Below are 12,047 nucleotides of genomic sequence, written 5' to 3' on the forward strand. Positions count from 1 at the left end.
GGCCCTCTCCCTGCTCACCTGTTCTCCAGCACCCGCACGTTCTCCTTCAGCGCCTTCTGCTGCTCCCTGAGCTGGTGGTTCTTGGCACAGAGCTCCTCCACCCTCTGGGCGTCCCTGTGGGGGAAAACAGTCGAGGGGGCGTCCTGCTCTGCCTGGGGAGCCCCATGTTGCCCGCGCCCCAGTGGCCTCTCCCACTGCCCTGGCATTGTCCTGGGCTGGGTCTTCTGGGTGCGCCCTGCTGCGGGACCGCCTTATAAAGTGGGGCCTCCCAAGGGCAGTGCTGAACCCGGCGCGCCCAAGTGCAGGTGCTCGCGGCCACCTTGGGGACTTCTGTCCTGTCCAGGTGCCACTTGTAGCACTACAGAACTGAAGCCCCGTGTGTGACATGGGGATGCAGGGAGCCCACCCCTTGGGTCTTGAGGGCTCAGATGAGGTTCCTGTCTGTGATCACAGGTCCCGGAGGGTCCTGGAGTGGACATGGGTTGCCCAGCCCCCGTGAGGCTCCCTGTGCCCTCAGGTGGGCCTGGAGCTTCCAGTTCCAGCTCCAGCAGCTACTCGAGGCATGACTGTGGACCAGTAACTGCCCCCAATGCCCTGCCCACGCCGAGCCTCAGTTTCCCCTTCTGCATCACGGACAGTGGCAGTGCCCTGGGCTGCGGGGGCCTGAAGTGAGTGACTGGGGAGCCGCAGTCCTTTTCATCTGTTTCCTGCTGGGTTAGAGCCCAGCCTGACTCACCGGCACCTCTCTGAGTTCAGTTCCAGAAGCTTGTTCTGCAGGCCTGGAGGAGCGAGGAAGCGAGGGGAGGGTCAGGCCCAGACACTGCCCCCTCCTTCAGCAGAGCCCAGGGCACATCCTGTCCCTGGGTGTCAAACAGGGACCTCTCCAGACCCCCACGCCTGACCAGGTCCCCTCACTGACTCCCCTGAGGCCGCCCCACATGGTGGGTTCCCGGTCTGTGCTCGCTGTCATCTTCTGCCAGTCTCGTGGCTGCCTGGGACCCCTGGTCCGGGCCCAGTGTCTCCCTCCCCTCGGGTCTCTGGCTCTGGGATCTGTCTGGAGGTTGGTAGGGACCCTGATACTGGCAATGACCAGCCACCTGGCCAAGTACCAGGAGGGGCGTTTTTTGGGGGGGATGCAACTAGTGTTGAAATAGAACAGGCTCTTGGGGGGAGAGCCCAGCAGACCCCCTCCTTGCTACCTCACTGTGGTCCATCTTGGCCTGCTATCCCAAGAGCCCCCACCTCTGGGTTGCTGGGGAGGTGACCCAGGCCCTCTGGGCCCTCAGGGTGTGTGTGAGTGCTCGTTACACACACAGGAAAGGTCACAGAAGTGCAGAGGAGCATGGGACAGCCCTGTTGCCAGTGCGGGAATGGGACAGGTGTGCAGGCTGGGGCGACCTTGGCCTGGGTGTCCCAGGGGAAGCAAGGGGATTTCAGCTCAGTGCCCTGGAATGCTCCATACAGGCTTCCCGAGCCACAAGCTCCCATTCCTGGAGGCGGGCGACCTCCCTTCTGGGGATGCCGAGGCCCCCGTGGGCAAGGGCCCGTCTGGACCAGAGCCCCTCGGCTTTCTGCGGTCTGGTCCAGCTTTGTATATCTGCTCTGCCGTGGGCCTCCCTTTGGGAGGACCCCTCTCTGGGGCCACGCCTGGGGTGCTGGTCTGCAGCCAGGCACCTGGGCACTTTCAGCTCTGGGCTCTGGGTTGAGACTCCCCTGCTGGGCCTGGAAGGGGCGGTCCCCAGGTTTGGCAGGATTGGAGGCAGCCTGCGGGAGTGCCTGGCCAGGCCCTTAGACCCGCCGTCGATGGAGACTGTGCAGACCCCGCACTCACCCAGGACCTCGTTCTCATGGATGTCCTTCAGCCTGTTTAGAGACTCCACGAAGCTCTCCATGGCTTCCCAGGGCCCCGGCCCAGGCTCCTCTCTGCTCAGGGTGTGGGACAGCCCCTCGGCCTCTACCAGCCCTCTGCTTCTAGCCTGTGGAGGAGGAAGGCGGGAGAGGGTCACGCTGGCTCAGGAAGGGCCTGGAGGCCGCAGGGTCCACTCAGGGGCCACTGCCCAGAGAGGAGGTGAGCGCCTGTCCCCGTGGGTGTGGGAGCAGAACCACCGCCATGGGGGGCCAGAGTCCCGTCCTCTGGGCCACCCCATGCCGCCCGCACTGGGTCACGTCCACGCCGGAGGGGAACTTGGTGGGGGACAGCAGGGATGGGGCATTTTCTCTCAATCTCAATTCCCTAATCCAGTTCTCCCAGCAGAGCAGGTCCCCAAAGGCGCCGGCTCCTGCTTGGTGCTGGAGTCATGACGGCACAAGGCACGCGTGTTCACGAGGCCCCAGACTGGAGACACGCAGACCACCCATGGCGGCAGGTCAGTAAGCCATGGCACATTCACCCATGGGAAGGACCGGGTACATGAATGGGTACATGGTGGGGGCCGGAGGCCAGAGGGTCTCTCCCATCCAGGAGCTGGCGACCCCGCGCACTGCCTTGGTGGAAACTCACCCAGCCGCCCCTCATGGTCTGGGCCCTTTTCTGTGCCTCCCACAGAACATTTTCTAAAATGAACAATGTGGGGCTGAGAGCCCAAGCTGGGTGCTGGATAGATCTTGCCTGCCGTGTGCCCTGTGAGTGTTAGCCTCTCTGAGCTGCTCTTGCTTCCTTTGGGTGGCGGCCAAGGCACCCGTATCTGGGCACCTGTGAGCATCCTGTGGGGTCCTGCAGGGTCCAGCTTGGAGCCGGGTGTGAGGCTGGGGCTCCGCCCAGCAGCAGCTTCCTCACCGTGGTGCCAGGTGCCAGCCTCTGCCAGGCAAGAGCCCCTCAATCCTTGCGTCAGACCCCTGTGGCAGCCATGCACAGGTAGCGAGGCCACCAGTGCCCACCGCCCATCCGCCTTGTGGGAACTTCTGTTACCATCCTCACTGGAGAGGCAGGATGCAGAGTTCGGAGTGGATGGTGCCCACCCACTGGCGGAGCTGAGGGTGGGACCCGCACCTCGCAGAGCGAGGTCACCACCTAGTCTCCTGCCATCATCGCCATCACGGTGCTCCTCTCTCCAGGACCCTCCTTACAGAGGCCCCGCCCTGATGCAGCCCTGGTCCCTTCACACAGGTCAGAATTAAAGGGACAGTGCCTGGGGCCCAGGCACTCTCGTCCTCACACCCTTCCAGGCCTCTCTGAGCCCCCACCAGCCTGGAGAGGTCCCGGGCTGGGAGCAGCAAGCTCATGGGGCTGTGGCTGCCTCCTCCCCTTTCCCCTATTCCTCATTCCCCCTCCTTCCTCTCTCCTTCCTCCACTCCTCTTCCTTCCCCTCCCTCTGTGGTCACAGATTGGCCCCAGGCCTGGGAGGCTGGGCAGCAGGTCAGGAGGCTTGGCCAGGCCTGGCCTGCGGTGGCTCTGGGCGCACATTACACGCTCTGTGAACCCATTAGCCGGTTGCAACACACAGAGCCCTTCTGGGGAAGTCTCTTCCAGCTCCTTCTGTGAGGGGAGGGGCACTGTGAGCAGAGGCTGCCCAGCTGCTGGACCAAGCTCTGGCCTCCGCAGCTCAGACCTCTGCATGGGGCTCCCATTCACTCTGTCAGGCTGTGCCCTCTCTCGGGCTGGGCAGTGTGCATGTGTGCGTGCATAAGCGTGCTGGGTGCATGTGTGTGAGCACTGTGCGTACATGTGGTGCATGTGTGCTGTGTGTGCTTCATGTGCATGTGTGCAGTGTGTGTGTGCTGTGTGCTATGTGTGCACTGCATGTGCAGTGTGTGTGTGCTGTGTGTGTGGTGCAGGTGTGTGTGTGTGCACTGAATGTGCAGTGTGTGTGTGCTGTGTGTGCGTGTGTGCTCTGTGTGCACTGCAGGTGCAGTGTGTGCTGTGTGTGCATGTATGCTGTGTGTATGTGTGTGTGCTGTGTGTGCCTGTATGCTCTGTGTGCACTGCATGAACAGTGTGTGTGCTGTGTGTGCATGTGTGCTGTGTGTATGTGTGTGTGCTGTGTGTGCCTGTATGCTCTGTGTGCACTGCATGAACAGTGTGTGTGCTGTGTGTGCATGTGTGCTGTGTGTATGTGTGTGTGCTGGGGGTACTGAAGCCCCAGGTCCTTGTCCCTGGCCCACCTCAGGTCTGAGAAATCACGTGTGTTCATTTTGACTCCGGCTTGCATTTACTGAGGCTGAGCCCAACCCATCCATCACCAGCCCAGAGTGCTGCCAGCCCTGTCATACATATGAGGGGACCCATGCTCTGAGCATCAGCTCTGCACCCTGAGTCTCATACAGAAGAGACTGGTTCCATCCCCATCCACTTGGGGCCAGAGCCATCCTCTTCCCCTCCGGGTCTCGCCTCCGAGCCAGGGGGCGGTGGCCTCTCCTGGTCCTCAGCCCGAGGATCCCAGGGCCTACTGGACTCCAAAAACAGACAGCCGGGCTCCTGGCACTCGCGACTTTTCTCTGGCATCGCACTCTGATCCGTCAGCAGCAACTTAGCTTTGCTTTTTCATATGGCCAGAATCTCACCTTTCCTCCTCCACCATGCCCCTGGGCCCAAGCCACCACTGGACCGCTGGTGCATCACCTGGGCTACTGCATCAGGCTCCCTGCCACCACCCTGCCCCACCAGCACGCATTTCTCTGGGCCCTTGATACCTCTGCTCAAAACCCGCCCTCGGCCCCATCACACGAGGCTCCTCCTGCCTTATCCTCAGCACAGCCTCACAAAGGGGAGACAGTGTCATTTGCATTTCAAAGGTGGCCCTGAGGACTCACTCGGGAATGTTCACAGCAACGATCAACCTGGAAGCCCCCAAATGCTGGCTGCCAAGTGTTCCAAGGCAGGAGGAATGACTGCCCCTGCCATTGCAGTGTGATGCCGCACAACGGGAGCCAGGCTGTTGCGGGCTTCGAGCACGGTGAGCGCAGAAGAGGCGCAACTGCTCTGGGCTCTTGGAAGTTGGGGTGGTGGGCTCTGGGAGGGGCATCTCTGACTGAGGGGAGCAGGCCCTGTGACCCCAAGAGAAGCCAGGGGCCAGAGTGAGCACATCGCTGGAGCTGTCCAAAGGGAGACTAACAGTGGAGCTTGGCTCTCAGCCGGCTCCTTGAACCTGGGGTCAAGCATCAGAGCACCGGAGAAGCTGAGACTTCTGGATGTGGGACTGGGCCTGGCTGGAGAAGAGCGTGGTCCTGTGTCCCGTGGTGGCCTTGGGAGCCGGTGGGCAGGGCCATCTGGGGTGTGGTGGAGGGTGGACTGATGAGAAGGTGGGGCTCTTCAAACTTGTTTTGCAGACCTGCTTGGGCTCCGGGACACCCCCAGTGCTGGCCGGGGGCGTGGGGGTGACTGCTTTGGCTCTGTGTCAGGTGAGAGGGCTCTGGGAACGAAGGGGGCTTGGGAGGATCCCCCACCTACAGCCGGAAGCAGAAGCTCACCCGATGAGGGATGTCCTTGCAGTTTGGAGACAAGACGCCGAATTCCAGTCACTTTCACGACAGCCCGCACCACACTGCAAGGAGCCCACTCTCCAGATGGGGAAACTGAGGCCCAGAGAGATGGTGTCCTCTGCCCTGGCCACCCAGTGGGAAGTGGGAGTTGGTCTTTGAACTCGCTCAGGAGCAGCAGATGCTGCATCCTCGCCCTGCGTGGACCAGGGACGAGCTCCCCAGTGGCCCTGCTGTGCTGGCTTTGCTGATCCTTATCTTGCAGCGGGGCCCTGGGAGGTGAGAGGGTGAGCTGGGGCCTCTGGGGGCTCAGGCCACTGGCAGGTCCAGTAAGGAGGGCTTGGGAGGGGCGGAGCCGCAGCACCTGAAATTCCACCCAGACCCGCCTGACAGGTAGCTCCTCTCCCCACAGCACCTGCTGTGGGCCTTGGGCTGGGCTGACGCCCATAAAGGAGCCACCCAACGGAGGCTGGGCTGCCCGTGGGCCCAGGAGAGGCCTGTGAGTGCTCTGGGTCCCAGCGAGAGGCAGACACCGTTCCGGATGACGTCACTGTGGTTAGCAGGGGCCAGGGGCTCCCTCCACTGGGCCCTGTGCTTCCCCCCCCCCCCCCCCCCCCCACCCAGGCTCCTCTCTGTGCCCCAAACTGCCCCACAGGCCCTGACTGGTTATTCTTCTCAGGGTCCCTGGACGACAGCAGGAGGCACCCTCTCCTGCTGGGCAGGAGGAACAGCACGGATCCAGGCCCTGGGGCAGGACCGTGCGGGTGACTGGAAGCAGAACTGGGAGGGCTGCGTCCTGCAGGGAGCCCCTTGTTTCCTGCGGAGGCCCAGGGCCACCCGGCCCATGGGTGACAGTGCTGTGGGGATGGTGTGACGTCCCAGGGTGAGCAGGTGACAGAAATGCTTTTGGACAAGACAAAGCAGACAGAGTCTGCCTCCTGGGGCAGACCCTGTCCCAGCCTCCAGCCTCCTGGAGTGTAGGGAGGGTCTGGGGGAGGCGGGGGAGGTGGAGGCAAGCAGGTCCCCACCCGGGGTGAAGTCTGAAAGCTCTGGGGCTTTTGGGAAGAAGTTGGTGGCTGTGAGTGGAATGAAGTGGGATGAACCCAGGACGTAAAGGGTTTACGGCCTCCTGCCGGGGGGTCAGAGGGCCTGCCCTCCCCAGGAGGCCAGGTGTGCTTTTGCCAGGAGTGCCGAGGGCAGCTGGGGGGCTGAGGGTTCAGGGAATTCTGAAGGTGTGATGGGCTGTCCTCAGGCCTGAGTGCTTCCGGGCACAGCTGCCAGGGCTGAGGTGGGGGCTGCAGTGGGGCTGGGATGGAGGAGCAAGTCTGTGGGGTCAGGGGCTGGGCGGCTGCTGCGGGACCTTGGGGGGCCTGTGCACAGGAGAGGGTGGCCTGAGGTGCCTGTGAGGGAGGGGCGGGGGCAGAGACCCTTGGCTCCTTAGGGCCCCAGGCAGGCCCAGGGGCTCCCCACCCCACCCACTCTGGAGGCCCAGGCCTGAAGGTCTTTGCTAGAGCTGAGCCCCTGGAAGGAGCAGGTGGGAGGGAAGGGCAGGTGGGTCAGCCCTGCCGATGACCGTCTGCCTGCCACTCACACTGGGCAGGGAGTCAGCCTGGGCAGAGGGCTGAAGGCATAGGCGTCCAAGCCCACAGTCCTGGTGTTGGTCCTGTCTTCCCTTTACCTTCTGTGCAACCTTGGGCAAGTTCCTTCACCTCTCTGAGCCTCAGTTTCCTCATCTGTGGGGTAATACTACCCACCCCCCATGTCAGGTTGTTGTGAGGCTGCTACCAAGTAACAAGCGACGCCTGACTGGGTGATGCCTGTCCGGGTGACACATGTCCGGGTGATGCCTGTCCAGGTAATGCATGTTTGGGTGACACATGTCCAGGTGATGCCTGTCCTCATGATGCCTGTCCGGGTGACACCTGTCCGAGTGACACCTGTCCGGGTGATGCCTGTCTGCATGATGCCTATTCAGATGACGCATGTCCGGGTGACACAAATGCATCTCTGGGTAATGTATGCCCAGGTGACGTCTGTCTGGGTGCTGCACCCTCAGCCCAGAACCTGGCCGCTTGAGTGCTCAGTTAACTGTGCCAACAGTGATGGCACACATCAGCATCTTTGTACAGTTGCTCACTTTGTGGACACTTCGAGTCCACTGAGTCTTGGTGGCTGTGCCCAGAGCCATCCAGCCCCCATGCACAGGGAGGTCACTAAGGCCCCAGCTGTGGTCTCCGGCCTGGGCTGGGCACCATCTGGCTGAGCAGCAGACTGCAGTGGTGTGGCTTCTTGCTCTGCTCCTGGGCTCCTCTGGTGCCTAAGCATGTGGCACTGGGGGTGGGGCTCCTCACCCCTGACCACGTTCCCTTGTTGAGGCCACCCCCGCTCCAGCAGGCCCCTCGGGCACAGGAATTCTGAGCTTGACCCTGACTTTGCTCCTTCTCTGCCATCAGTCTGTCTGTCTATCCATCTACCCACTAAACACTAATGACGACATGGCAGTAACAATAGCAGCGGCTGCTACTTCCTGCGTGACCGCTCTGCTCCAAGCACCGCGCCAGGCCCTGTGCACTTGCAGGGGCATAGCATTGACTGCAGGGGCGCCACCCCGATCCCAAAGCTTCTCTGAGGAAGCTGCACAAGGACAGGTTGCCTGCACCTCACCCTGCCGTTCCCCAAGGGACCCGCCGCCTCCCACCTCCTGCCCGGCTTGCACAGGGCCAGGTGCACCATCAGAGCCCGTAAAATGTTCTCAGCACGAGTGTTTACGGAACACCTACTGAGTGCCCAGGCTTGGCGCGAACATGTGACTGGAGCCCGCGCGGCCCTCCGAGGAGGTGCTGACTGTCCCATCCACAGGTGCAGGCATTGAGGCTCGGAGCAGAGAACGGGCTCCAGTCCCTAACCCCTCTGTGTGGCCTCTGTGGTGCTGGGCAGAGCCTTGGTGTCCCTGTCCATAATGTAGATGTTGGCGACGTGCCCTGACCCCGGCTCCCGGAGGCAGGGGGCTCTGTGCCTCCTTGGGCTGTCGGGACTCCTCGGATGTGGTGGGTACTCCAGTGACCTATCGACAGGTGGTCAGGGGCCAGCCTGGGAGGCCCCACGTGCCAGGCACCCAACGGGAGCCTCACATGCAGTGACTCACTGGGCCTCACGCTCACCGTGGAACAGTCACAGTGACCCCTACTTGATGGATGAGGAACCTGGGGCTCAGAGTGATGTCATCTGTCCACGGTCACCAGCTCATGAGGGGCACAGCCAGGGCAGAAACTAGGGACCTCCTGGGCCAGTTCATGGTGGCCGGTTGCATCTAGAGAGGTGTCACTGCCAGGGCGGTTGCTAACATCCGCCAGCCACATAGACCTATAATACACGTGCACACATGTGTGATGCCCACACTCACATATGGACGCAGCAGTACCCCAACAACATCCTAACACACGTTAGTGCACACTCCAACACACAAACACCAGACGCACGCCACCCTCAGCCAGCTCCCCTGCTGTGCACACGGCACCGCACCAGCTCAGGGAGACCTGCACATGCATGTGCACGCATTCACATGTGCACACATAGTTGTGTATCCCACGTGGACACATGCACAGAGGAACAGGCAGGCGCTTGCTCGCTTGGCTTGCTCGCTGGGCGGGCTGAGGTGTCGCATTGCGGCTCAGGTAACAGTGGGCCCTGCAACACGGGCGGCCACTGCAGCCTGCTGTACCTTCCCTGGCTGCTGGCTGCCTCCCTGAGGCCTGTCTGGGGGAGGCCGAGCAGGTCCTGTGTCCTCCAGGAGCTGTTTGTCACTGCCTCCCAGGGGACACTGAGCCAGGGGCAGTGGAGTGTCCCACAGCACCCAGCACCCAGCTGTGGGCGGTGGCGCTGTGTGCTGCTCCTCACCCCCCGGCTGCCCCCCTCTACCCTGTGAGGATCGAGGCAGGTCCAGGATGGAGTGCCTGGCCACCAGCCCATTCCTGGTGCCCCCAGATCCTCACCAGACGACGCAGACTTCCTGGTGCAGTGGTGCCAGGCCCAGCCTTGCCTCTGCGCCCAGCCCCTCTGCCCAGAATGCCCACTGAGCCCCCTCCCCCGCTCGGCCCCGGATCAGGAGCCCCAGAGCAGGTGGCTGCACTCCTCACGCCGGCCCCACCGGCCCCCTCCTCCTGCCCAGCAAGCAGGGGCTGGGCCTCTGGCTGCCATGGCAAGCACCCCCACAGTGACCCCAGTCTCCAGAGGACAGCTGAGGCTCCCAGCCCGGTCCCCGGGTACTCACATGGCCCCTCACCCGCGTCGACCTCCACGACCTCCGTGCTGAGCCGGACGCTCCTGCTCGCCCAAGAGAGATAGAAGCCAGCAGTGTGTGAACTTGCAGAGGCAACAAGACACAATTTTAGCCAAACCTGCTTGACAGGTTTTCGATTCTCCCAGCCAGGAGCAGAAAGGAGGCAGAGACTGCCCAAAGCTGCCCAGCGGGTTCTGCCATTGCACAGAAAGTGGCAAAACGGGTTGGGTCTGAACCCACATAGACAGGGGATTGTTTCCCCCGTAATTACCTCGTGGCCTGTGCCTCTGGCTGGAGCTGGGCAGTGAACAAGGAGAAGCCAGGGCCTCAGACATGAAGGACCCGGCAGAGGGCTGCGGGGGTGTGGGGACATGAAGGGCGTGGGCAAGAGTGAGCAGACCTGCTGGTCTTGTCACCTTGGGGCAGAGGTGGCAGCAGGGGCCCCTGGCCCAGAGCATCCCCTCCTGCCTCATGTCCAGGCTCACCGCGGGCTGACCTTTCTGGCCTCGGGGTCCCTGTCTGTAAACTGGGCATCATGAGCGCAGGCCTGTCTCTATCAGAGCTCAGTAGACGGAAATCCAGAATTGAGGTTGGAGGTGGGGTCTGGGAGACACCCTGCCCAGGACTCCCCCCTCCGCCCCTCCTGGAGTAGAGCGGGGTGGGGGGTAGCCCAGGTGGGCGGACATCTCCCTGTCTCAGAGGAGGCTGGGGGTGCCCAGGGGGCTGGACCTAGGGGTGCTGCTGAGGGTGCGGGAGGAGCCAGGTGCTGTGGTTTCCGTGTCTGTCCTCTGCACGGCCACAGTGGCTGCACTCATGCAGAAAAGAGCTGGCCTCTGAGGGCTGCAGCTGCCCCACAGACCCCTCCACACGCGCCCCACCCTGTGCTGCCCTGCCCTGACCGCCCCACGCCCCCTCACCCCGACCCCCTAAGCATCCCACCCCACGCCCCCTCCCCACATCTCCTTCCTCAGTTCTGCACAGGAGCGCTGGGCCTCTGGGGAGTCCACGAGGCTCTCCCCCAAGGGCGCCCAGGGGAACCTGAGGGAATGCTCAGGGCTCAGAGGAGAGGACCTGGGCTCCAGGCCAGCAGCCCTGGTGGTGAGGTCCCAGGAGGCACTTCCTGCTCCCTGATGGACTGGCCCTGGGCTCTCGGGAGGGGGTAGCGGTCAGCCAAGGCCACCCCAGGTCCGGCCAGGCCCTAGAGCTTTGTGGTTGCCTCCTGCGCGAGGCCCACTGCCGGCCCCTCCTCTCTGGGCCCTTGGTGAGGAGTCTGTGTGCTGTCGGGTGTGTGTTTGCATGTGTACCGTGTGAGGGAGTGGACGCAGCGAGGGCAGGCACAGCGTGATGTGTGGGGACCGTGTGTGTGTGCGTGCCTTCGAATGCAGGTCCGTGGATTGCCTCTCAGCTTGTGTGTGTTCACCTGCATGTGTGCCCATGATTGGACGTGTTTTTGTTGTGTGTGGCTGGGTGTACCGTGGGCATGATGGGAGTCAGAGATACGTGTATGCACTGTTGTGGCTTTGCATGTGTGTGTCAACAGGTGTCCCATGGGAGGGCAGAGGCAGGGACAGCGTCAGACCCTCCCCCCAGCAGTGCTGACCCTCAAACCGGCCAGGACTGGCCTACCTGTGTCCTGCTCCCCCTCCCCCCACCTCAGCCAGGTTGGAATCCTGACTCTGCCCCTTGAGAGCTGGGCCACCTTGGGCCAGTCACCCAACCTCTCTGCGCCAGGGCCTCATCTGTAAAGTGGGCTTTGTGACAGCAGCTGGGCCAGCGTCTGCCCCAGGAGGTGCCCACAGTGTTGGTCAGCTGACAGTCAGGGTCTCCGACTGGATCCTGTTAGAAATTGAACAAAACCTGTAAGCTTCTTAAAGGTAAATGTCTCTGCCCCACAGCCCAGCAACCCCGCGATGCTCACAGCGCTGCCTTCACACTCGCCTGGCCCGTGCCTGGGTGGGTGAGTGGATCAACAATGGGGGGCCACCCACCTTGGTGGTCAGGAGGAGATCTCCTCATCTGTAGGGTGAGGGCACCGCTCAGCGGGAGACACTGGCCAACTCCACAGACAGGACCTGGGAAGGACTGTCTGGCCCACGACAGCCAGAGGCAGGTCAGAGGTTGCCTGGGTCTGGGATAGGGGTGGACAGATGGGCAGAAGAAACTTTCTGGGGCGACAGCAAGTTCTTTTTTAAGATTTTATTTTTTTCCTTTTTCTCCCCAAAGCCCCCCGGTACATAGTTGTGTATTCTTCGTTGTGGGTCCTTCTAGTTGTGGCATGTGGGACGCTGCCTCAGCGTGGTTTGATGAGCAGTGCCATGTCCGTGCCCAGGATTCGAACCAACGAAACACTGGG

At 62.5% G+C, this 12,047-nt stretch overlaps 1 protein-coding gene across 3 annotated transcripts in view; it reads right to left on the reverse strand.

The window, feature by feature from the left end:
* Positions 1-9,788, reverse strand: part of RBBP8NL (RBBP8 N-terminal like) — a 17,976-nt gene extending 8,188 nt beyond the window's left edge. For all 3 annotated transcript variants that reach the window (XM_046677957.1, XM_046677958.1, XM_046677956.1), the window contains exons 1-4: positions 9,686-9,788; positions 1,832-1,976; positions 737-779; positions 19-114 (exon numbers count right to left, since the gene is read on the reverse strand). In XM_046677957.1, coding sequence (XP_046533913.1) covers positions 19-114; positions 737-779; positions 1,832-1,892 — 200 coding nt within the window. In that variant the 5' untranslated portion in view covers positions 1,893-1,976; positions 9,686-9,788. The remainder of the gene's footprint in view (positions 1-18; positions 115-736; positions 780-1,831; positions 1,977-9,685) is intronic.
* Between the last annotated feature and the right edge of the window lie 2,259 nt (positions 9,789-12,047).

The sequence above is a fragment of the Equus quagga genome, chromosome 12 (assembly GCF_021613505.1).
Source record: "Equus quagga isolate Etosha38 chromosome 12, UCLA_HA_Equagga_1.0, whole genome shotgun sequence".
NCBI classification, from domain to species: domain Eukaryota; kingdom Metazoa; phylum Chordata; class Mammalia; order Perissodactyla; family Equidae; genus Equus; species Equus quagga.